At 42.3% G+C, this 26,542-nt stretch overlaps 1 protein-coding gene across 1 annotated transcript; it reads right to left on the bottom strand.

The window, feature by feature from the left end:
* Positions 1-608: 608 nt before the first annotated feature.
* Positions 609-26,363, bottom strand: tstd3 (thiosulfate sulfurtransferase like domain containing 3). Its single transcript, XM_072277602.1, has 4 exons — positions 26,229-26,363; positions 9,473-9,652; positions 1,654-1,813; positions 609-1,005 (listed from the first exon to the last, which is right to left on the bottom strand). The coding sequence occupies exons 1-4, from the start codon at positions 26,323-26,325 to the stop codon at positions 939-941; spliced, it is 504 nt and encodes a 167-aa protein (XP_072133703.1). The 5' UTR covers positions 26,326-26,363; the 3' UTR covers positions 609-938.
* Between the last annotated feature and the right edge of the window lie 179 nt (positions 26,364-26,542).

The raw sequence follows: 26,542 nt of genomic DNA, 5'->3' as shown, positions 1-26,542 counted from the left end.
ACAGATGCTGGAAGTCCAGAGTAACACACAAGATGGTGAAGTAACTCAGCAAGTCAGACAGCATATATGGAAAAGAGTAGAGAGTCAACATATTGGTCCAAGTCCTGATGAAAGGTCTCAGCCTGAAGCGTTGACTCTTTACTCCTTTCCATAGATGCTACCTAATTTGCTGAGCTCCTCCAACATTTTGTGCGTGTAGTAAAGACTTCTGAAAATAATCTGCAAGCATAATAGTAAAAACAGCTGTTACACGATTATATGGCCACCTTGCTGTTTTGAATTTATGACATTAGGATGAGCATGGGAGGAAGATTGATTGTAATTGTGTCTTGTACCCATGCTCAGTAAAGTTAAAGATTTTAAAGATCAGCTTTATTTATGACATGTACATCAAAAGCTACAATGAAATGCATTGTTTGCATCAACAACCAACACAGTTCAAGGACATGCTGGAGGCAACCCGCAAGAGTCACCATGAATCTGTTTTCTGTGTGTGTTTTTTCATTTGTGTTTCTTTGTATTTAATGCGAATACAAGAAAATGAATCTCAGGCTAGCATATTGTGATGTATATGTACTATGAGAACAAATTTATGTACTATGAGAACAACTTTTGAATTTTGACTTCAGGATTTTATTCAAAAGAACACAAGAGTTTATGCCACCATTAGATTGTTAGTTCCATCAACTGATCGACCATGAACAATGCACAAAACAATGCTGTTTTCAAACAAAAAAGAACTTCAAAATTTATTAAATTTCAAATTTTGTGCTCAAGCATTGTTTACATATGTGGAAAAAGATCAGAATTAAAAACACACAGATACAACATTTGTAAATTCTCAATGTATTATAAACTAGAAAGAACATATTTCACTTATAGATTTAAGTCTCTCATACTCGTTTGGAATTCGTTCCATAAGAAATCCCTGAAATAGCTTATCCTTTTTTCTGAGAAAGTTCATGGGATTGCCATTCCTCCCAACCACCTGGGAAATGTACAGCTCTAAAACAAAAACATTTAAATTCAGTTATTTAAACACCTGATGTCGTGCCAAAAGAGATAATCTTCTAATGCATTCATGGCAAATATTTGAATAATACAGCATTACATCACATTAAAATCTCAAAGCAATACGCTGCACTGCGTCTGAAGAATGGCAATTATGGCAGAAGTGACATAATTATTTGCCTTTCATGAAGATTATACATTCCATACAGCTACTGAGCATTTCCTAAAATCACAGTCCATCCTCTTTATACATGACATAGTCCAGAAGTTACTCTCCACAGATGAGACAAAGTTACTGTTACCAAGTTAGTTATTTAACAGTTTTTTGGAATAGAAAACAGAAAAGGTAATGAATAAAAAAGCATACACAAACATGGATAAATACTAACAAAGTCAGGCAGCATCTGTTGAGAAAGAACCAGTTAACAATTACATTGATGATGCTTAATTAGAATTACGAAATGTTAGAAATTAAACTAATTGCAAGGAAGGGCAAAAAGATCAAAAGAGATGGTCTGTAATAGGATGGAAATCTATTGAACTCAAGAAATACACCACCTTCCATTTTGTGTCTTGCTTAAGATTTTCAGCATCTGCAGAACTTCTTGTGCTTTTACTACAAGTTGCTAGTATGGTACTCACCTACTGTAGCCTAAAGATGTAGCAGTATCTAAGGCCTTTTTACTCCTGAGTCCTCCCAAACATGAAAAAACAATTTTATCTGACATGCTTGGCATTTTTTCTTTGTACATTTCCATAAAACGTTCGGGATCCAGCTGCAAGATTTGTTCCACTTCACCCACTTAAAGCAAATGAGAAAAAATTGTAAACATTCCCACCAATATCTGTAAAATGGTGAAGGAATTTTTGTTTTAAAAATTGACACATATCCAAGATGACTTTTTTTGTGCTTACCACTATATTACAAAAAAATAAAGACAGTTTCATTTTACACACACAAAATGCTGGAGAACCTCAGCAGAACAGGCGGAGGAAATGAATAACTCCAGTGTGCCCCAAAGGACCTCAGCAGAACAGGCGGAGGAAATGAATAACTCCAGTGTGCCCCAAAGGACCAAATGTCACTATAGGCAGCATGTCCTACTGAGTTCCCCCAGCACTCTGTGTTACTCTGGATTTCCAGCATCTGCAGAATCTCTTGTGTTTAGGTTTCATTTTACGTATGTAGCTCTAGAGATATGAAATACTGCACACACTGAACATTGCAGATTAGTGTATGCATATACTTTGTAATCCAAATGACTGGTACCTGTTGAAAGGATAATATCCAGTGCAGATTAAAATCAGAATTACAGAGCCAAACACCTATTACCTCACAGCATTCCTTCAAATCTCAGTGTTGTAATTTACCTTTGAAAGTGACAAGCCTATACTGTAAAGTTAATAATTCAATACAATGCAGAGTTTCTGCCTGAAATAATGCAACTTATTCTCCCCACCCTCCCCCCAAGTGTCTCCAAGTCCCGATGAAGGGTCTTGCACTGAAACATTGTCTGTTTATTCATTTTGATAGATGCTGCATTAGCTGCTGATTTCCTCCAGCATTTCTGTGCGGTTTAATATAATGATCTGGTTTTGCAGGATAGCAGCCTAAGTTATGTCTGTCTTTAAAGAAATATGTAGTATTCTTTAGGGGGGTGGTGAGGTCTGGGCCTGATGTCCCGCTCACCCAGGGAAAGTGAACGCGCAATACATTGCAACACACATCAAAGTTGCTGGTGAATGCAGCAGGCCAGGCAGCATCTCCAGGAAGAGGTACAGTCGACGTTTCAGCCCGAGATCCTTCGTCAGGACTAATTGAAGGAAGAGCTAGTAAGAGATTTGAAAGTGGGAGAGGGAGAGGGAGATCCGAGATGATAGGAGAAGACAGGAGGGGGAGGGATGGAGCCAAGAGCTGAACAGCTGATTGGCAAAAGGGATATGAGAGGATCATGGGACAGGAGGCCCAGGGAGAAAGAAAAGGGGGAGGGGGGGAACCCAGAGGATGGGCAAGGGGTATAGTGAGAGGGACAGAGGGAGGAAAAGGAGAGTGAGAGAAAGAATGTGTGTATATAAATAAATAACGGATGGGGTACGAGGGGGAGGTGGGGCATCAGCGGAAGCCAGAGAAGTCAATGTTCATGCCATCAGGTTGGAGGCTATCCAGATAGAATATAAGGTGTTGTTCCTCCAACCCGAGTGCGGCTTCATCTTTACAGTAGAGGAGGCCGTGGATAGATATGTCAGAATGGGAATGGGATGTGGAACCAAAATGTGTGGCCACTGGGAGATCCTGCCCCCTCTGGCGGACAGAGCACAGGCGTTCGCAAAATGATCTCCCAGTCGGCGTTGGGTCTTGCCAACACATAGAAGGCCACATCGGGAGCACCAGACGCAGTATATCACCCCAGCCGACTCACAGATGAAGTGTCGCCTCACCTGGAAGGACTGTTTGGGGCCCTGAATGGTGGTAAGGGAGGAAGTGTAAGGGCATGTGTAGCACTTGTTCCACCTACAAGGATAAGTGCCAGGAGGGAGATCAGTGGGGAGGGATGGGGGGGACGAATGGACAAGGGAGTCGCGTAGGGAGCGATCCCTGTGGAAAGCAGAGGAGGGGGAGGGAAAGATGTGCTTAGTGGTGGGATCCCGTTGGAGGTGGCAGAAGTTACGGAGAATAATATGTTGGACCCAGAGGCTGGTGGGGTGGTAGGTGAGGACCAGGGGAACCCTATTCCTAGTGGGGTGACGGGAGGATGGAGTGAGAGCAGATGTGCGTGAAATGGGGGAGATGCGTTTGAGAGCAGAGTTGATGGTGGAGGAAGGGAAGCCCATTTCTTTAAAATAGGACATCTCCCTCATCCTGGAATGAAGAGCATCATCCTGAGAGCAGATGCAGCGGAGACGGAGGAATTGCGAGAAGGGGATGGCATCTTTGCAAGAGACAGGGTGAGAAGAGGAATAGTCCAGATAGCTGTGAGAGTCAGTAGGCTTATTTGTTTTCAATCTTTAAGATGGTTTTTTTTTGAGGCATTGTAAGTGTTGTTACTTCGATGTACTCATGTTATTTTTCATATATATACACGCACAATAAAAAGATTTGAAAAGAAAGTAGGCTTATAGTAGACATCAGTAGATAAGCTGTCTCCAGAGATAGAGACAGAAAGATCTAGAAGGGGGACGGAGGTGTCGGAAATGGACCAGGTAAACTTGAGGGCAGGATGAAAGTTGGAGGCAAAGTTAATAAAGTCAACGAGCTCAGCATGCGTGCAGGAAGCAGCGCCAATGCAGTCGTCGATGTAGCGAAGGAAAAGTGGGGGACAGATACCAGAATAGGTTCGGAACATAGATTGTTCCACAAAGCCAACAAAAAGGCAGGCATAGCTTGGACCCCTGCGGGTGCCCATGGCTACACCTTTAGTTTGGAGGAAGTGGGAGGAGCCAAAGGAGAAATTATTAAGAGTAAGGACTAATTCCGCTAGACGGAGCAGAGTGGTGACAGAGGGGAAATGATTAGGTCTGGAATCCAAAAAGAAGTGGAGAGCTTTGAGACCTTCCTGATGGGGGATGGAAGTATATCGGGACTGGACATCCATGGTGAAAATAAAGCGGTGGGGGCCAGGGAACTTAAAATCATCGAAAAGTTTAAGAGCGTGAGAAGTGTCACGAACATAGGTAGGAAGGGATTAAACAAGGGGGGATAAAACCGTGTCGAGGTATGCAGAAATGAGTTCGGTGGGGCAGAAGCAAGCTGAGACAATAGGTTTGCCAGGACAGCCAGGTTTGTGGATCTTGGGTAGGAGGTAGAAACGGGAAGTGCGGGGTGTGGAACTATAAGGTTGGTAGCAGTGGATGGGAGATCCCTTGAGCGGATAAAGTCGGTGATGGTGTGGGAGACAATGGCCTGGTGCTCCTTAGTGGGGTCATGATCGAGGGGTAAATAAGAGGAGGTATCCACGAGTTGTCGCTGTGCCTCGGCAAGGTAGCGGTCAGTGCGCCAGACTATAACAGCACCCCCCTTATCGGCGAGTTTAATACTAAGAACGCCTGCGCTCTGTCCGCCAGAGGGGGCAGGATCTCCCAGTGGCCACACATTTTGGTTCCACATCCAATTCCCATTCTGACATGTCTATCCACGGCCTCCTCTACTGTAAAGATGAAGCCACACTCGGGTTGGAGGAACAACACCTTATATTCCGTCTGGGTAACCTCTAACCTGATGGCATGAACACTGACTTCTCTGGCTTCCGCTAATGCCCCACCTCCCCCTCGTACCCCATCCGTTATTTATATACACACATTCTTTCTCTGACTCTCCTTTTTCTCCCTCTGTCTCTCACTATACCCCTTGCCCATCCTCTGGGTTTTTCCCCCCTCCCCCTTTTCCTTCTCCCTGGGCCTCCTGTCCCATGATCCTCTCATATCCCTTTTGCCAATCACCTATCCAGCTCTTGGCTCCATCCCTCCCCCTCCTGTCTTCTCCTATCATTTTTGGATCTCCCCCTCCTCCTCTCAAATCTCTTACTAGCTCTTCCTTCAGTTAGTCCTGACGAAGGGCCTCGGCCTGAAACGTCGACTGTACCTCTTCCTAGAGATGCTGCCTGGCCTGCTGCGTTCACCAGCAACTTTGATGTGTGTTGCTTGAATTTCCAGCATCTGCAGAATTCCTCATATTTGCGCAATACATTGCCTCTGCTTTCCCGGTGTAGTGATCGCCGAGTGGTCACTGTCTGGCTTGCTAGGCAGGAGGCCACTGCAAATGGCCTCTCCTACATTACTTCGTCCGTAGCAACACCTTCTCGTCAGTGCCCCCCGTTTCCACCGAGCTTGCTACATCATGGTTACTGAGTAGTAACCTTGCTACGTCATGGTTACTACGTTACCGAGTGTCTGGCGGTATAACTGGATGGGTAGGCTGGGCTCGTTAGCCTTGGTTGGCAGCCAGCCCGAGAGAAGGACAACTCTGAATCCAAACCTGGGCAGGTGGGGCTCGTTAGCCTTGTCAGACCATCCACCTAGGAGAAGGACACTCTGATGTAAATCCTACGACCCGAGGACCTCGCTGTCACCGTCCCAGCTTGCTAGGCTATGGCAGATCAACCCCGGGTATAAAGGGTGGGGCCAGTACTGCGCACACTACACTCCACCTAAAATGCCATTGCGCAGGCCGAAGGACACGCCCACGTCTACGACCATCCTTCCCGACAGCAGCCGCTGTGGCCGGGCCTGCAGCAGACGTGGGCAGCCCCCTTCCTAAATCTTTGTTCGCAAAGCCAAGCCATGAAAAAAATGAAAAAATATTCTTTACTTTAACCCTCACACATTGCATTGTTGTTCTGCCAGTACCTTCCTATGCGAGGATAAATGTGCAACATCAGCCACTACATCTGCTGACAATCTGAGGTCTGCAAAGATTGGGAATGAATTGTTTCAGCTCAATATACAATACCCACTGAACAGAATGCACTCTGCTACATAAGAGAGAAACAAACGAGCTTTATTTACTATATTGAACACTGTAGTTGGAAAGAGCGACACTGTCGTTCTAATGTTCCAATTCAATCCTCTATGGATCTTTCTGATGTCCTCCAATTATATTGTCAAAACAGAACACTGAACATTACAGCACAGTACAGGCCCTTTGGCCCACAATGCTATGCTGGACCTTTTACCCCAAGATCAATCAAGCCCTTCTGAACAACATTGCCCTCGTCCATTTGCTTTCGTCCATATGCATAAGTCTCTAAAATGCCTCTCCCACCAGCCCTGACAGCACATTCCATGTATCCACTGCTCTCTGTGAAAAAACTTCTCCCTTTTACTTTCCCCCTTAGAAATGGTACCCCCTCCTTTTAGCCATTTCTAGCCTGGGAAAAGGTCTCTGGCTGTTTACTCTATCAATGCCTCATCATCTTATACACTTCTATCAAGTGACCTTTCATCCTCCTCCACTCTATCTCAATCAAACTATTCTCTCATTAGATATGTCTCACAAGACATTGTGACAATGAAATTTGAGAAAATTCCCTTTAGTTTTCTTACCTCTCACCTTAAAACTATGCCCGCATTTTCCATATTCCCGTCATTTTGACTATCTGCATTGTCAACGCCTCTCGCATTCATGCACACTTCTAAGTGTGAACCCTCAGCATCCTTCAGTCCAGGTAAAACAAGCCCAGCCCATTCTCTCTCCCCACAACTAAGTCCTCCAATCCAGACATGATTCGTGAGAAATCTCTGCACTCTCTCTAGTGCAATTACATCCAAATATTTGGACAGGCGATTATCCTCCCCCCATCAATAGGGCAGCACAATAGCATAATGGTTTACAGTGTCAGCAATCGGGGGCTCAATCCCTCCACTGTTTTTAAACAGTTTGCACGTTCTCCCTGTGACTGTGTAGGTTTCCTCACACTTTCCAAAAAGGCATAAGGGTTAAGATTATTACATATGGGCATGCTATGTTGTCACCTGAAGCATGGTGTCACTTATGGGCTGCCCTCAACACTTCCTTGATGCAAACAGCACATTGCACTGTATATTTAGACGTACATGTGACAAACAATGTTAATCTTTATCTTTACTACTCCACAGCTACTGCACAAGTTTAATTTTTTCCTGATTTGCTCCTTACTACCCTTCCTAAGGATTGGTCATTCACGGCATAACCCCTGCAGCTTGAAAATGCCTTTATTCTTCAAAAGGCAAAGTACATTTATTATCAAATTATGTATATGTCACCATATACTACCCTGAGATCTGTTTTTTTCTTTAAAAGTCAACAAAAGCCTGGACAATTGAGCTGCACATCCAATAATGCATCATGTTGTTTCCTCCACTTCCCACCCTTCTATTGAACAATACTGTGTGAGAAACAACTGAGACAACAGAGCTTTGCTCATAGTTGGCGAAGTCTCATTTCACCTGGTTGACATCAGGGGCATTGCCAATTAGACTTTTGTTCCAATCTACAGCATCTGCAGTCTCCAGAGGGGAGGTATTCAGTATAAAGAGATGAGAGGAAGGGATGAAGCAGGGACTGGCAGGCAGCAGATGGAATTAGATGAGGAAGGGGATGCTGGACAGATATAAGATTAAGATTGCATCATTGTCTGGTATGGAAACACCAATGCCCTTGAAAATAAAATCCTATAATAAAACGCACAGAAATCCATCATGGGTAAAGCCCTCTCCACCCAGCACTGAGCACATCCACACAAAGTGGTGTTGCAGAAAAGCAACATCCATCATCAAGGCCCCCAACATCCAGGCAAAGCGCTCTCCTCACTGTTGCAATCAGGAAAAAGGTACAGGAGCCCCAGAACCCATATCACCAGGTTCAAGAACAGTTCTTACTCCTCGACCCTCAGTCTCCTGAACCAGTAGGGATAACTTCACTCACCCCATCACTGAACTGTTCCCACAATCTACCGTCTCACCTTCAAGGACTCTTCAAGTTTCTGTTTGCAGATTTTCATTGATTCTATTGTGTTTCTTGTACTTACTCTGAATGCCCACAAGGAACTTTGATAATAAATTTACTTTGAACTTTGAGATTTCAGATTCATTTATCACATGTACTTCGAAACATACAGTGAAATGTATTGCTTGCATTAACAACTAACACAACCCAGGGAATGTCACCACACATTCAGGCACCAACATAGCATGGCCCACAATGTTCAGCAGAACACCACAAGAAACAGCAACCAAACAACAGCAGCAGAACAAGCCCCTTTCCTCCTCATCTCGATTTCCACTGATTCCTTCCTTCAGGGTTGTTCACCAACCACCCAGGACTACTACCTTCATCAGCTGAACACCACTGGCAACCTTCTTCCACTTCCCCATGACACAAAACACTCATGTACAACAGGTACAATTTAGCTGAAGAAGTTGATCATGCTACAACCTGTGTGAATCTTTCACAACCTCACTTATTACAATATTCTTTCTTGCTCATACAGAAGACCATTTTCTCATGATAGCCTTGTTGTCTACGTTACATATCTTTGCATTTACCCTGACCTTCTTCCTCCCCAATCTTTTTGCTTTATATTTCACACATCTTTAAACCTTAAGACAACCCTCATGGAACTTTTTAAATCAAAATTGAGCAGATCTAGCCTGATTAGTTATTCTTCATGGAGTCAACATTCCTTATCCATTGTTTTTAACTTTTATACTCTGGTCATTGTACACAAATGAATCACACTGATAATTATTGTTCGATAAAATTGCTTATTTAACACCATGATCCACAACCAGTGGCCAGACCTGTACCTGGTACACAAGGGCATTAAATATATCATTAGCTCAGGATGTCCAAATAACAAACAATTTGACAACATACTCAGGTCATTTATTAATGCTTCACACATTTTGTGTTTTTAAACAACATCTTGGTTAACGTTACAATATACCAACAGATGAGTTATGTCCAGATCTGTAATGGTGTACTTACGTGGTATATTTATGGATCCAGGTATCTTCCCATGCTCCTCAAGTTCCCAGCGTTCTCTGACATCAATCAGAACAATTTTGTTCGATTTGAGCAACTGCTTTAATTCCTGGTAAGTGACAGTTTCAGATGGCGCTGTACATACACCGTAACAAGCTTTGGGTTGGCTTTGGGGAACAGGAGCTAAATAACAAAAATGAAAATAGCTTCATAATTTAAAATTCCATTTGTTGTTACATATATGATAGCAATTAATTGATGTAAAAGTAGAAATTTTGCCAAGCAATATCAAATCAAGTTTATGCTAACAATTTGTAAGGTAATGTTTCATTGTAGTCCTTGTAAACTACATGCCAAATGGTCTACCCTTTAGAAAATGCCTATAAAAAAGATAAGTACACTAGAAACAAATAAATATTGCAAATATTCAGCAGTCAGGTAGTATTTGTTGCACAGTCTGAACAGTTTCTTCAGACTCCTTAATATCCAGAGACTAGACTGACATCTACATCATTATTATATTGTAATTTGTCCTCTACTGTGCCTGTTGTCTTGTTTACTATTTACTGTGCTGCCCTGCACTGTTTTGTACACTTTATGCAGTCCTGTGTAGGTCTGTAGTCTAGTGTAGTTTTTGTGTTGTCTAAAAATAATCTAGTGTAGCCTTGTGTTGTCTCACTTAGTCCAGTGTAGTTTTGTGTTGTTTCAGGTAGCACCATGGTCCGGGAGGAACATTGCTTTCTTTTTACTGTGTACTGTACCAGCAGTTTATGGTCGAAATGACAATAAAAAGTGACTTGACTTGAGAATATTACAAAATCGAAAAATGTCATTATTTATTTATGTATGTAGAGATACAATGAGCCACACCACCCAGCAACCCACCTATGTCACCCTAGCCTAGTCAGAGGACAATGTACAATGAGCAATTAACCTACAGACAGGTACATCTTTAGACTGTTGAAAGAAACCTATATGGTCTCAGGAAGAACATACAGAACTCCTTCCAGATGGCGCCAGAATTGAACTTCAAACTCCAGTCATCCGAGCTGTAAGAGCATTGCTTGAACCGCCACCATTGTAAACTTAAATTCACCGGACCAATAACCACACCACAAATATTTCTTTACTTTATCCTTTTCACCAGTTTATTTGGTCAAACTCAGCCGGCGAGAGGTGCAAAGCCAAACATCAGGGGGACAGAATTCCTCTCCCCCTGGGGGCTCGTATCGGACCTCTAACTTAGTTAGTACAGCATTGGCCTTTATACCATAAAGAGTTGTTAATCATTACAGAACATGTGCAAACAGAAGGAAGCAGTCTTCTTTGTGGTTTTGACAGGTATGCAGAAATCAGCTGTCTTTGTCAATCAGGCAGTCACGCGGGGCGGGTATTACACAAATCAATCAGGCAGTCTCGTGGGGCGGGTATAAATCAATCAGACTGTCTTGCGGTGGGGCGGGTATTACACAAATCAATTAGGCCGTCTCGCGGGGGGGCGGGGGGTATAGACCAATCAGGCCATCTCATGGACGTGGGAAAGAAACACGGATGGTAATTTGCTTGCCAAGTGCCAGGGTCCGGGATGTATCTGATCGCGTCACGATATCCTGCAGTGGGAGGGAGAACAGCCAGAAGTCATGGTACATATCGGTACCAACGACATAGGTAGAAAAAGGGAGGAGGTCCTGAAAACAGACTACAGGGAGTTAGGAAGGAAATTGAGAAGCAGGACCTCAAAGATAGTAATCTCAGGATTATTACCTGTACCACTTGACAGTGAGTATAGGAATAGAGTGAGGTGGAGGATAAATGCGTGGCTGAGGGATTGGAGTGTCATAGTCATACTTTATTAATCCCGGGGGAAATTGGTTTTCGTTACAGTTGCTCCATAAATAATAAATAGTAATAGAACCATAAATAGTTAAATAGTAATATGTAAATTATGCCAGTAAATTATGAAATAAGTCCAGGACCAGCCTATTGGCTCAGGGTGTCTGACCCTCCAAGGGAGGAATTGTAAAGTTTGATGACCACAGGCAGGAATGACTTCCTGTGACGCTCAGTGTTGCATCTCGGTGGAATGAGTCTCTGGCTGAATGTACTCCTGTGCCCACCCAATACATTATGTAGTGGATGGGAGACATTGATCAAGATGGCATGCAACTTAGACAGCATCCTCTTTTCAGACACCACCGTGAGAGAGTCCAGTTCCATCCCCACAACATCACTGGCCTTACGAATGAGTTTGTTGATTCTGTTGGTGTCTGCCACCCTCAGCCTGCTGCCCCAGCACACAACAGCAAACATGACAGCACTGGCCACCACAGACTCGTAGAACCTCCTCAGCATCGTCCGGCAGATGTTAAAGGACCTCAGTCTCCTCAGGAAATAAGAGATGGCTCTGACCCTTCTTGTAGACAGCCTCAGTGTTCTTTGACCAGTCCAGTTTATTGTCATTTCGTATCCCCAGGTATTTGTAATCCTCCACCATGTCCACACTGACCCCCTGGATGGAAACAGGGGTCACCGGTACTTTAGCTCTCCTTAGGTCTACCACCAGCTCCTTAGTGGGGGCAGGGATTCAGACTTCTGGATCATTGGGACCTCTTTCGGGACAGGCGTGACCAGTACAAAAAGGACAGGTTGCACTTGAATCCCAGGGGGACTAATATCCTGGCAAGGGGGTTTGCTAAGGCTGTTGGGGAGAGTTTAAGCTAGAATTGTTGTGGATTGGGAACCCAACTGAAGAGATGGAGGAAGGGGCAGTTGGCTCACAAATAGAGAAAGTTTGGAGACAGTGCAAGAGGGAGGATGGGCGGATGATAGCGAAGGGACATGCTCAGACTGATGGTTTGAGATGTGTCTATTTTAATGAAGTACCATGAACAAAGCAGATGAGCTTAGAGCGCAGATCAGTTCTTGGAGCTATCGTGTTGTGGTCATTACAGAGACTTGGATGGCTCAGGGGCAGGAACGGTTATTTCAAGTGCCAGGCTTTAGAAGTTTTAGAAAGGACAGGGAGGGACTGCGCCTGTCTGTAAATGGAATAGCAGCAGTTTCGTGTTGCTCTTAGTTTTGTTCTTTTCCCCCAAGTTTAAACTTCCAATTTAAAATTTTTATTTACTTATTCTTGAGGGGGAACAATATGTCTATGTCTACAAGGATTGGGAAGAACTTGTCTGAACCTAGTGACAAAGGTAATGGGAAAGGAAAGATGCAAAAGGAAAGATCTGATGAAATGCCATCGTGAGCTGAAGATATGGTTCGGACACTGAATTCAATTAGAGATCAGAATGGATCAATTAAAGACCAACTGAAAAAGAATAGTAATGAAATGAAGTCACTTCTGGGAAAACTTAAAGACTTGGAAACTCAAGTTATTACACACAAAGAGGAATTGAAGATAACTAAGCAAAAATTGTGTGAAGCTACAACTCGTTTGGAAAGATATCAAATTAAGATTATAGTCCTGGAAACTCGGTCTCGCCGAAGGAATATACGAATCGTTGGGCTGCAAGAAGGAGCTGAAGATGGAGATTTAACTGCTCACTTTGGTAAGCATTTTCATACCTTATTTCCTACCACATTATCACAGCCGCCGACCATAGAAAGAACACACAGAGCTTTTACTTCGAAATTTAAAGATCCAAATAAACCAAGGCCTGTTTTGGTTTGTTTTCATCACTTTAAAATTAAAGATCAAATAATGTGACAGGCAAGAAAACAGAGAGTTTTTAGATTTAAGGAATCTGAGCTCCGTTTTTATGAGGATTATCCGAAGGAGGTAATGGAACAAAGATCAAAATTTGTTCTGGTAATGAAACAGGCATATGATAAGAAATGGTTTCCTTCCTTGTGTTACCCAACAAGAATTAAAGTTTTTCCTCCTAACTCTCCTCCTCGCACATTTTTTTGATCCAAAAGCTGCACTGGAGTTCGTTCAAACTATACCTGCCGCCGCTACCGAATGAACTGTCTGGAACCAACTGGAGTCTACTATAAGCCTATGGACTCTCACAGCTATCTGGACTATTTCTCTTCTCACCCTGTCTCTTGCAATTCCTCCGTCTCCGCTGCATCTGCTCTCAGGATGAGGCTTTTCATTCCAGGACGAAGGAGATGTCCTCTTTTTTTAAAGAAAGGGGCTTCCCTTCCTGCACCATCAACTCTGCTCTCAAACACATCTCTCCCATTTCACGCACATCTGCTCACCCCATCCTCCCGCCACCCCACTAGGAATAGGGTTCCCCTTGTTCTCACCTACCACCCCACCAGCCTCCGGGTCCAACATATAATTCTCCGTAACTTCCGCCACCTCCAACGGGATCCCCACCACTAAGCACATCTTTCCCTCCCCCCCTTTGCTTTCCACAGGGATCGCTCCCTACGCGACTCCCTTGTCCATTCGCCGCCCCCCCATCCCTCCCCACCGATCTCCCTCCCGGCAGTTATCCTTGTAAGCGGAACAAGTGCTACACATGCCCTTACACTTCCTCCCTTGCTACCATTCAGGGCCCCAGACAGTCCTTCCAGGTGAGGCGACAGTTCACCTGTGAGTCGGCTGGTATGATATACTGCATCCGGTGCTCCCGATGCGGCCTTCTATATATTGGCGAGACCCGATGCGGACTGGGAGACTGTTTCACTGAACACATACGCTCTGTCTGCTAGAGAAAAGCAGGATCTCCCAGTGGCCACACATTTTAATTCCACGTCCCATTCCCATTCTGATATGTCTATCCACAGCCTCCTCTACTGTAAAGATGAAGCCACACTCAGGCTGGAGGAACAACAACTTGTATTCCGTCTGGGTAGCCTCCAATCTGATGGCATGAACATTGACTTCTCTTAACTTCTGTTAATGCCCCACCTCCCCCTCGTACCCCATCCGTTATTTATTTATATACATACATTCTTTTTCTCTCTCTCCTTTTTCTCCCTCTGTCCCTCTCACTATACTCCTTGCCCATCCTCTGGGCTTCCCCCCTCCCCCTTTCTTTCTCCCTAGGCCTCCCATCCCATGATCCTCTCATATCCCTTTTGCCAATCAACTTTCCAGCTCTTAGCTCCATCCCTCCCCTTCCTGTCTTCTCCTATCATTTCGGATCTCCCCCTCCCCCTTTCAAATCTCTTACTAGCTCTTCTTTCAGTTAGTCCTGATGAAGGGTCTCGGCCTGAAATGTCAACTGTACTCCTTCCTAGAGATGCTGCCTGGCCTGTTGCGTTCACCAGCAACTTTTATGTGTGTCGCTTGAACTGTCTGGAAGGTTGTTTGGTTATCTGTATATTATTGGCATTTTAGAAAGAAGACATGAAAATTACTTGGATATTTCATTGAGAGACTTAATAAAAGAAGATATGGAGATTTGTTCATTATTGCATATCATTAGTTATTTTTGGAAAGAAGATCTATGGTTCAAGTATGTCTGTTTAAATGGTTACTCGGACATTCGACTGAAAAAAAGAAGATAAAGGGACTTGTTCCTTTAACCCAATATCTGGTTTGATGTCTTTTTTTGTTTCTTTCTTAATTAATTACCCTTGGTAGTTTTTCCTACCAATAGGGCTTCTTTTTTTATATATATATATATATATATATATATATATATATATATTCAGGGGAGGATTCAATTACTTATGATATTATTAATTGGTATTTTTGAAAATTTAGTTGGGTTAAATATGCTATTAGCTTTTTTTCTGCTTTATTATAGCATCTTATAACCAAATTTAAAGGTTTTTTTTAGGGATTTAATGTTAAATTTAAAAATGGCTCCGGTTTTTCTTTTTAAGAGATAACATTATTTTGGTTCTTTCTTGTTTAAAAAAAGATTAAATATAAATAGCTTGTAGATGCTGGAATGTAAACACTTTCCTTTGCTGAGACTTTATCGTTCCTCTTACAAAGTCAGTCGTTTATTTTTAACTAGGGGGAGGGAGAGAGGATCTTTTAAATTTTTTTTTGTACAGACAGAGCAGTCCCTGGCTTCGTATTCTATCATAGGGTGCCTGCCTTTTTTCGGGCTATAGGGGGAGGAGAGTGGGGTTAGAGTTAGGAGTTTTTTCCCATTGGGTGGTTTTCTATGTGGTTGTATTTTTCATCACCGCCATTTTTAATCATCCCGTATTGGTATGTGCTCTGCGCATGTGTAAAGTAGAATAAAATTATAGTATGGTATTTAAACGGATTAATGTAATAAGTTGGAATGTACGTAGTTGGAATAATCCTATCAAACGATAAAAGACTTTTAAAATCATTAACCGATTCCAACCTGATATAATTTTCGCCCAAGAGACACATATCAGGGCTGGAGATCAAAATAGATTTTTTGGATGGTGGAGAGGTTTGCAGTTTCACTCTACTTCTCTGAGTAAAATTAACGATGCGTTCATCTTTATTAAATCCAATATATTTACTCGAGGATATTGAGTCAGATTTTAATGGTAGATTTTTAATTGTTAAAGGAGTGATCTGTAACAGAAAAGTTGTTTTGGTCAATTTGTATGGTCCTAACTTAGATGATCCTTCCATTTTTAAAAAAGTATTTGCTTTACTGCCTGATTTAAATGAATATATGTTGATAATGGTGGTGATTTTAACTGTTGTTTAAATCCTTTGATTGACAAGAGCTCAACCAATCAGCAACTTCCAAATTGCTCCACGTCACTTATTAACTCCTTTTTGACTGATTTTGGATTGATTGAATTATGGAGGTATCTACACCCTGATAACAGAGAATACTTTTTCTTTCCACATGTTTATAAAAAATATTCCAGGCTTCTTGACTAGTATTAAAGATTGTGAATATGACCCTATTGCTATATCTGATCATGCGCCTCTGAGTTTGTCTTTTGAATTTGATGATGTCACTCTTGCCTGTACACCATGGCGCATGTCTCAGACATTATTGCAAAACTCTGACTTTGTCAGTTTCATTGAAACCCAGATGAAAGAATTTTTATTTTTTAATGATATAGGGGGTACATCCAAATCACTTCTTATTCAGCTAAGCTTAAAAAACAGATTAAAGTAGGATTAGATAAGATTTCAAAACAAATAAGGACTTAGATAATATTTATGCAATTTCTCCTAATATTCATTTATTCAAACAAAGAGTGGAACTTCAATCACAATATAACCTATTATTAACTCATCCTATTGAAGACTATTTGCTTAAGTTAAAGAGCCAATTTTATATGTTTGGAGATAAAAATAATAAACAGCTTGCATCTCAATTAAAAACGGCTAGAGCCAAAAGGCAAATTTTGAAAATTCGTAGGAAAGATGGTACCCTGGCTTGGGAAAATGAAGAAATTAATAAGATTTTTCAAGATTTTTATACTGAACTTTATAAATCTCAATGTCCAGTAGATTCTTCTAAAATGAATGCTTTCTTACGAAAGATTGCTTTTCCTAAAATTTCTGTTGAGGATCAAAAAACTCTTGATGCCCAGATTACTGAAGCTGAAATTCATAAAGCTATTTTTTCAATGCAATCTGGTAAGGCCCCTGGACTTGATGGTTATTTCGTAGAATTTTATAAAAAATTTGGAAAATTGCTTTCTCCGTATATGTTGGAAATGTTCAAGGATTCTTTTGTGAAAGGTGATTTACCCTCTACTTTCTATGAGGCTTCTATTTCTTTAATTCTTAAAAAGGATAAAGATCCTACTGATTGTGCCTCATATAGACTTATTTCATTATTGAATGTCGATGCTAAGGTTCTATCAAAGATAATGGCCAATCAGTTGGAGAATATTTTGAGTAAAATTATTTTTAAAGATCAAACAGGCTTTATAAAGGGTCGTTATTCTTTTTCAAATGTTCGGAGATTATTTAATATTATGTATTTGTCCTCTTTTAAAACTCCACAATCCATCGTCTCTTTGGATGCTGAAAAAGTGTTCGATCGAGTAGAATGGAAATATTTATTTAATGTTTTAGAGAAATTTGGCTTTGGTGTTAATTTTAATAATTGGATTAGAATGATATATAAAACTCCTACTGCTACTGTTATTACTAATAATTGTAGGTCTTTTTTTCAGCTTTCACGGGGGACAAGAGAAGGTTGTCCATTAAGTCCTTTGTTATTTAATTTAGTATTAGAATCCCTTGCTATTGCTCTTCGTGAAGCTAAAAATATTTATGGGATTTTTGTGAATGAGACCATTGATAAGATTTCTCTTTACGCTGACGATTTATTGGTTTATATATCTAATCCTGAGGAATTTATTCTTGCCTTGCTGAAATTATTTAATGAATTTGGAGATTTTTCAGAATATAAAATAAATTTTAGTAAAAGTGAATTGTTTCCTTTAAATGAATCTGCTTCTATACATAATAATACTTCTTTCAAAGTCGAGGAATTCTTTTAGATATTTAGGTGTTATAGTCACTAAAAAACATTAGGATCTTTATAAAGCCAATTTTGTTCCCTTAGTAGACTCTATGAAGCATTTATTTAGTAGATAGAGTCCACTTACATTTTCACTTGCTGGTCGCATCCATATAGTCAAAATGATGATTTTACCAAAAGTTTTATATTTATTTCAGAATATCCCTGTTTTTTGACGAGGAAGTTTTTTGATTGGACTGATTCCAATATTTTATCTTTTATCTGGAATAATAAAAAACCAAGAATTAGTAAATGTCACTTACTAAAGTTGATAAAGGATGGAGGTCTCACTTCACCTAATTTAAGAATGTATTACTGGGCTGTTAATGTGCGATACATGTCCTTTTGGTTATATTGGGTTGATAAGAATGATCAGCCAATTTGAGTAGACTTGGAATTGAAAGGTGTGAAACAGTTTTATTTAACCTCGCTATTGAGAGCTGCTTTACTTGTACAATTAGCTAAAGTTGCTAATTTAAACTTATACCCTGTGATTACGCATTCTTTACAAACTTGGCTTCAGTTCCACAATTTTTTTTAATCCTAAAAATTTAAACTTTGTAGTTTAATTTATTGAAATTACTTCTTTAAGCCTTCTTTGAGTGATCCAATTTTTTTTACTTTGGAAAAATAAAGATATTAATTCTTTTTTGAATTTATTTAAAGAAGATAGATTGATGTCTTTTCAACAATTAGTTGATAAATATTCTCTTTCATACTCACACTTTTTACAATACCTTCAAGTTCGACATTTCTTACAAAAATATTTAAGTAATTTTCCTTACATATTGGATGCTGACCTGTTAGATACCATTATGAGTATGAACCCTCCGACGAAAGGTTCCATTGGAAGAATTTATAATTTACTATTACAATGGGATAAGCGTCCTTTATTTAAGATTAAACAAGATTGGGAAAAGGAACCCAATTTGACTTTTATGACAGAGGAGTGGACGTGGATTCTGAAGATGGATAACTCTTCTTCGATCTGTGCTAGTTATTCACTGATTCAATTTAAAATTGTACATCATTACCATTTGACGAAGAAGGGATTGTCTAAAATATTCCCTAATGTTGCTAGTTATTGTGATAGACGTAAAACTGAGAGAGCTACACTGACATACATGTTTTGGTCTTGTTCTATACTGGTACAATTCTGGAAGTCAGTTTTTTCGACAATTTCTAAAGCACTTAAAATTAATTTAAAACCTAACAAATTAACTGTGCTTTTTGGAATAATTCCTCAAAATATCCGTGGTATCTCTGTGTCTAACCAACATGTTATTGCATTTGTTACATTGATAGCTAGAAGGGCCATTCTGTTGAAATGGAAGGATACATCAGCTCCCAGTTTGTCACAATGGTTCTCTCAAGTGATGCTGTCTTAGTTTGGAGAAAATTAGAAGTCGACCTTTGAACCTATGTTTGATCTTGAGAAAAGATGGGGTTCATTTTCTCCTTATTATCATTTGAGTTAATTGATAGATTTCCTCCGCGATCTAATTGTAAATTTTTGGTACATTTTTTTTCTTGCTGGCGGTTTGATGTTTATCTTTAGAAGCTTTTTGTATGACGCATGGCTCCGGGGCTGAACACCTAATTTCCCCTTACTTTTTCTTGCTTAGTAGGTTTTTTTAAAATCACCAAAATTTTTTCAATCTTTAAATTAATGTTTTTTTTTCTTGAGACATTGGAAGTGTTGATTACTTCGATGTACTCGTGTTAATTTTGGATAATAATAATAAAAAGATTTGAAAAGAAAGAAAGGACAGGGAGGAAGGCAAAAGAGGTGGGGGTGTGGCACTGTTGATCAGAGATAGTGTCACGGCTGCAGAAAAGGAGGAAGTCATGGAGGGATTGTCTACGGAGTCTCTGTGGGTGGAAGTTAGAAACAGGAAGGGGTCAATAAACTCTACTGGATGCTTTTTATAGGCCACTCAATAGAAACAGGGACATCGCGGAGCGGACAGAGAGACAGATTCTGTAAAGGTGTAATAATAACACAGTTGTTGTGGTGGGAGATTTTAATTTCCCAAATATTGATCGGCATCTCCCTAGAGCAAGGGGTTTAGATGATGTAGAGTTTGTTAGGTGTGTTCAGGAAGGTTGCTTGACACAATATGTAGATAAGCCTACAAGAGGAAAGGCTGTACTTGGTCTAGTATTGGGAAATGAACCTGGTCAAGTGTCGTATCTCTCAGTGGGAGAGTATTTTGGAGATAGTGATCACAATTTTATCTCCTTTACCATGGCATTGGAGAGGAACAGGCAAGTTAGGAAAGCGTTTAATTGGAGTAAGGGGAAATATGAGGCTATCAGGCAGGAACTTGGTAGCATAAATTGGGAACAGATGCTCTCAGGGAAACGTACAGCAGAAATGTAGCAAATGTCCAGGGGATATTTGCATGGCGTTCTGCATAGGTACGTTCCAATGAGACTGGGAAAAAGTAGGGTACAGGAACCAAAGCTTACAAAAGGTTCAAAAAACTAAGTAATGATAGAGATCTAGAAGATTATAAGGCTAGCAGGAAGCTTTAAAAATGAAATTAGGAGAGCCAGAAGGGGCCATAAGGCCTTGGCGAGCAGGATTAAAGAAAACCCCAAGGCATTCTACAAGTATGTGAGTATGTGACGAGCAAGAGGATAAGACATGAGAGAGCAGGACCAATCAAATGTGACAGTGAAAAAGCGTGTCTGGAACCGGAGGAGATAGCAGAGGTACTTAATGAATACTTTGCTTCAGTATTCACTACGGAAAAGGATCTTGATGATTGTAGGGATGACTTACAGCGGATTGAAAAGCTTGAGCATATAGACATTAAGAAAGAGGATGTACTGGAGCTTTTGGAAAGCATCAAGTTGGATAAGTCTCCGGGACCGGACGAGATGAACCCCAGGCTACTGTGAGAGGCAAGGGAGGAGATTGCTGAGCCTCTGGTGATAATGTTTGCATCATCAATGAGGATGGGAGAGGTTCTGGAGGATTGGCAGGTAGATGTTGTTCTCTTATTCAAGAAAGGGAGTAGATATAGACCAAGAAATTATAGGTCAATAAGTCTTACTTCAGTGGTTGGTAAGTTGATAGAGAGGATCTTGACAGGCAGGATTTATGAACATTTGGAGAGGCATAATATGAATAGGAATAGTCAGCATGGCTTTGTCAAAGCCAGGTCGTGCCTTACGAGCCTGATTGAATTTTTTGAGCAACACACATCAAAGTTGCTGGTGAACGCAGCAGGCCAAGCAGCATCTGTAGGAAGAGGTGCAGTCGACGTTTCAGGCCGAGACCCATCGTCAGGACTAACTGAAGGAAGAGTGAGTAAGGGATTTGAAAGTTGGAGGGGGAGGGGGAGATCCAAAATGAGAGGAGGAGACAGGAGGGGGAGGGATAGAGCCAAGAGCTGGACAGGTGATAGGCAAAAGGGGATACGAGAGGATCATGGGACAGGAGGTCCGGGAAGAAAGACGGGGGGGGGTGCCCAGAGGATGGGCAAGAGGTATATTCAGAGGGACAGAGGGAGAAAAAGGAGAGTGAGAGAAAGAATGTGTACATAAAAATGAGTAACAGATGGGGTACGAGGGGGAGGTGGGGCCTTAGCGGAAGTTGGAGAAATCGATGTTCATGCCATCAGGTTGGAGGCTACCCAGACAGAATATAATGTGTTGTTCCTCCAACCTGAGTGTGGCTTCATCTTCACAGTAGAGGAGGCCGTGGATAGACATGTCAAAATGGGAATGGGATGTGGAATTAAAATGTGTGGCCACTGGGAGATCCTGCTTTCTCTGGCGGTTCAGCAAAGCGGTCTCCCAGTCTGCGTCAAGTCTCGCCAATATATAAAAGGCCACATCGGGAGCACCGGACGCAGTATATCACCCCAGTCGACTCACAGGTGAAGTGTTGCCTCACCTGGAAGGACTGTTTGGGGCCCTGAATGGTGGTAAGGGAGGAAGTGTAAGGGCATGTGTAGCACTTGTTCCGCTTACACAAATAAGTGCCAGGAGGGAGGTCAGTGGGGAGGGATGGGGGGGACGAATGGACAAGGGAGTTGTGTAGGGAGCGATCCCTGCGGAATGCAGAGAGGGGGGGAGAGGGAAAGATGTGCTTAGTGGTGGGATCCCGTCGGAGGTGGCGGAAGTTACGGAGAATAATATGTTGGACCCGGAGGCTGGTGGGTGGTAGGTGAGGACCAGGGGAACCCTATTCCTAGTGGGGTGGCGGGAGGATGGAGTGAGAGCAGATGTACGTGAAATGGGGGAGATGCATTTAAGAGCAGAGTTGATTGTAGAGGAAGGGAAGCCCCTTTCTTTAAAAAAGGAAGACATCTCCCTCGTCCTAGAATGAAAAGCCTCATCCTGAGAGCAGATGCGGCAGAGACGGAGGAATTGCGAGAAGGGGATGGCGTTTTTGCAAGAGACAGGGTGAGAAGAGGAATAGTCCAGATAGCTGTGAGAGTCAGTAGGCTTATAGTAGACATCAGTGGATAAGCTGTCTCCAGAGACAGAGACAGAAAGATCTAGAAAGGGGAGGGAGGTGTCGGAAATGGACCAGGTAAACTTGAGGGCAGGGTGAAAGTTGGAGGCAAAGTTAATAAAGTCAACGAGTTCTGCATGCGTGCAGGAAGCAGCGCCAATGCAGTCGTCGATGTAGCGAAGGAAAAGTGGGGGACAGATACCAGAATAGGCACGGAACATAGATTGTTCCACAAACCCAACAAAAAGGCAGGCATAGCTAGGACCCATACGGGTACCCATAGCTACACCTTTAGTTTGGAGGAAGTGGGAGGAGCCAAAGGAGAAATTATTAAGAGTAAGGACTAATTCCGCTAGACGGAGCAGAGTGGTGGTAGAGGGGAACTGATTAGGTCTGGAATCCAAAAAGAAGCGTAGAGCTTTGAGACCTTCCTGATGGGGGATGGAAGTATATAAGGACTGGACATCAATGGTGAAAATAAAGCGGTGGGGGCCAGGGAACTTAAAATCATCGAAAAGTTTAAGAGAGTGAGAAGTGTCACGAACATAGGTCAGAAGGGATTGAATAAGGGGGGATAAAACAGTGTCGAGGTATGCAGAAATGAGTTTGGTGGGGCAGGAGCAAGCTGAGACAATAGTCAACGTTGAATTTTTTGAGGATGTGACTAAACAAGTTGATGAAGGTAGAGCAAGATGTAGTGTATATAGATGTCAGCAAGGCATTTGATAAGGTATCCAATGCACGGCTTATTGAGAAAGTAAAGAGGCATAGGATCCAAGGGGATCTTGCTTTGTGGATCCAGAATTGGCTTGCCCACAGAAAGCAAACAGCAGTTGCAGACGGGTCATATTCTGTATGGAGGTCAGTGACCAATGGTGTGCCTCAGGGATCTGTTCTGGGGCCCCTTCTCTTTGTGATTTTTATAAATGACCTGGATGAGGAAGTGGAGGGATGGGTTAGTAAATTTGCTGATGACACAAAGGTTGGGGGTGTTGTGGACAGTGTGGAGGGCTGTCAAAGGTTACAGTGGGACATCTATAGGATGCAAAACTGGGCTGAGAAGTGTCAGATGGAGTTCAACCCAGATAAGTGTGAGGTGGTTCATTTTGATAGTTCAAATATGATGGCAGAATATAGCATTAATGTTAAGACTCTTGGCAGTATGGAGGATCAGAGGAATCTTGGGGTCTGAGTCCATGGGACCCTCAAAGCTGCTGTGCAGGTTACTCTGTGGTTAAGAAGGCATACGGTGCATTGACGTCCATCAACCGTAGGATTGAGTTTAAGAGCCGAGAGGTAATGTTACAGCTATACTGGACTCTGTTCAGACCCCCACTTGGGAGTACTGTGCTCAGTTCTGGTCACCCCACTACAGGAAGGATGTGGAAACTATAGAAAGGGTGCAGAGGAGATTTACAAGGATGTTGCCTGGATTGGGGAGCATGCCTTATGAGAATAGGTTGAGTGAACTCAGCCTTCTCTTTTTGGAGCGGTGGAGGATAAGAGGTTATCTGATAGAGGTGTATAAGATGATGAGAGGCATTGATTGTGTGGATAGTCAGAGGCTTTTTCCCAGAGCTGAAATGGTTAACACGAGAGGGCACAGTTTCAAGGTGCTTGGAAGTATGTACAGAGGAGATGTGAGGGGTAAGTTTTTTTTCCACAGAGAATGGTGATTGCGTGGAATGGGCAGCCGGTGAAGGCAGATATGATAGTGTCTTTTCAGAGACTCCTAGATAGGTACATGGAGCTTAGAAAAATAGAGGGCTATGAGTAAACCTAGGTAATTTCTAAAGTAAGTAGATGTTTGGCACAGCACTGTGGGCTGAAGGGCCTGTATTGTGCTGTAGATTTTCTATGTTTCTATGTTTACAATTAAGGAGGCAGGAGTTTAGGAGAACAATGGCGCCTAATGGCAACTTTTTTATTTGCATGTTCAGAAACAGTTCTATTTCTGTCTTTACTATCTCTATTTTTCCCTCTCAGGTTCTTTTGAAGACCCTGAACTGGAGTTACACGCTGACTTCGGTTCTTTGTGGGAATCGGGCCTGCTCTTGGGGTCTCACGACTGGCCGCTGTTCAATATGCCAAGGACGCAACCTATAAGACTAGCGCGCCATCAGGGTTCCAGGATCTTGTGGCTCTGGAGGTGGGTGGACTTGAGGTCGGTGCCTCAGCAGGAAACTGGTGTGTTGTGGGAGACGGAAGATTGAAAGCAGCAAGCTGGCTGCTGGCTGTGCACCCAGAGACCCAAGTTCTTTGGGCACAGAGCTCGGAAGAAGTGACGCAACAGGCTTTTAACACCATAAATCAGCGAGTTGTTTTGTTATGTCTCCCCTCTCAATGTGAAATGGGGACACCTCTTTTTCCCTTATTAGGGGGAGGGAGCCTGTGGTATGTTGAATACCAGGTGAATGAGTAGTCTTTGGGGTACTGCAAGTCTCTTTATTGATGCTTTGCTGTACGCTTGAGTGCTCAGTGGAGGGGGGGGTGAGAGAGCTGATGCTTTTTTGCTGGCGAGGGGGTGGGTCACTGCTTTGCTGCTGCTTATGTGTGGGGGAGTGGGAGGTTGGGGGGGTAACTTTGGAGTTTTAACATTTAACTGTCATTCATTCTTTGGAGCACTCCTCTGATTTTGTGGATGTTTGCGAAGAAAAAGAATTCCAGGATGTATGTTGTAGACACTTCTCTGATATTAAATGTACCTTTGAAACTTTTAAAGAAATACATGTAAAAAAACTAAATTAAATCAGCGTAAAAAGACACTAGAAAAAATAGTGAGGTAGTGGATGTGAGTTCATTGCCCGCTCAGAAATCTGATGTAAAGAGGTAAAGAAGCTGTTCCTAAAACACTGAGTTCTACATATCACACGTACTGGGCTAAGTTAGACCCAAACAGAATCTGCAAGACATTCACATGGAAGCAGCATTTGCCGTTACGCTATTGCAACTCCACTGACTCGGGTTCAATCCCAACATGGCAGCCACTTTGTTCTTGTTGAGTCCAAGTTTATTGTCAGGTACACAGATACGTTTATGCACAGGTACAATGCAAAGCTTATTTCAAGTTTGTTCTCATCAGTCTGTACATGTATACAACCAAATGAAGCAACGTTCCTCTGGACCACAGTGCACCCTCAAAACCTCACACACAGCACATAAAACAAAATATTACTATAAAGTTAATAAAATATTATTTTTAACTGTATAGCATCATATAAACAGCATTAAGAAATTATACACTTTTTTTAAAACGAGAAAACAATTAGAATAAAACACAACAAAGTCCATTTTAATGCAAAGTGGTCACAGTGCTGCTGAACTCGAGTGATTAGGGTTGTGTGAGGAGATTGGCTGAAGGGAAGTAAATGTTCTTGAACCTGGCAATGTGGGATTTAAATCTTCTGTACCTCCTTCTCCATGGTAAGAGAAAACAATCAGCACCTCACTTCAGGCTGGGCGAGTAGGAACAGGACAAGCCAGCCTTGGAGTAAACAGTTGACATGCATTTTGAATTATATTTATTAACTTACTTGTGGTAATATTCTGTTCATTTGTGCTGTGTGCGATATATGCTTTGTGGGTGCACTGTAGCCCGGAGGAACGCTGTTTCGTTTGGCTGTATATAGGCACAGATGACAATAACCTTGAACTTGAACGATAGCAGCAGTTGTAGAGTGAAAACATGAAGACCCTACCAGAACCATCCTCTCCCCAGCCCACCCTCACAGTGGCTTTACAAATGTTAATCTAATTTCCTGATGTGAGAAATGGTCTCTGAGGCATTCACTCTACTCCTTTACTTATAGCTACAACCCAGCCTATTTCCAGCACCTTATCTACTTGCCTCAGTTACCATTTGCTGTCGACTTCATCCTCTTTAACTCACCCCAATACCTCCTCTGAGGGCGGCAGACTTCGGCGACCGAACTCCGGCTCGCCACCCGCAGCAACAGCGCCGACACCAAACCCAGAAACCGCGCCATGTCTCTCCTGCTGCCCGGGCGCCGGCCCGAATAGGCACTGCGCATGCTCATGCCGGCGCCGTCGAACACGCCGCATCCTGGGCTTCGGAACGGCACATGCGCAAAGGACGGGATGCCGGCGCTGCCCGCTCTGCGCACGCGTCCGAGACGCCGCCGGCTTCCGACTTCCAATCAGATCCGGGAATTCAGCTCAGTACGTGCGCAACCGACCGGAAGA

This window comes from Mobula birostris, chromosome 2 (assembly GCF_030028105.1).
Source record: "Mobula birostris isolate sMobBir1 chromosome 2, sMobBir1.hap1, whole genome shotgun sequence".
Classification (NCBI taxonomy): domain Eukaryota; kingdom Metazoa; phylum Chordata; class Chondrichthyes; order Myliobatiformes; family Myliobatidae; genus Mobula; species Mobula birostris.
The sequence above is the reverse complement of the archived record's forward strand: the minus strand, read 5'-3'. Positions and strand labels throughout refer to the sequence as shown.

Excerpts from the sequence above, each read along its gene's own strand:
- tstd3 (XM_072277602.1), bottom strand. The coding sequence starts at position 26,325 with ATGGCGCGGTTTCTGGGTTTGGTGTCGGCGCTGTTGCTGCGGGTGGCG. Across the intron at positions 1,814-9,472 it reads TGGATCCATAAATATACCAC|TGGGTGAAGTGGAACAAATC; the intron begins GTAAGTACACCA and ends ATTTGCTTTAAG. Across the intron at positions 1,006-1,653 it reads ACATCTTTAGGCTACAGTAG|AGCTGTACATTTCCCAGGTG; the intron begins GTGAGTACCATA and ends TTTTTGTTTTAG.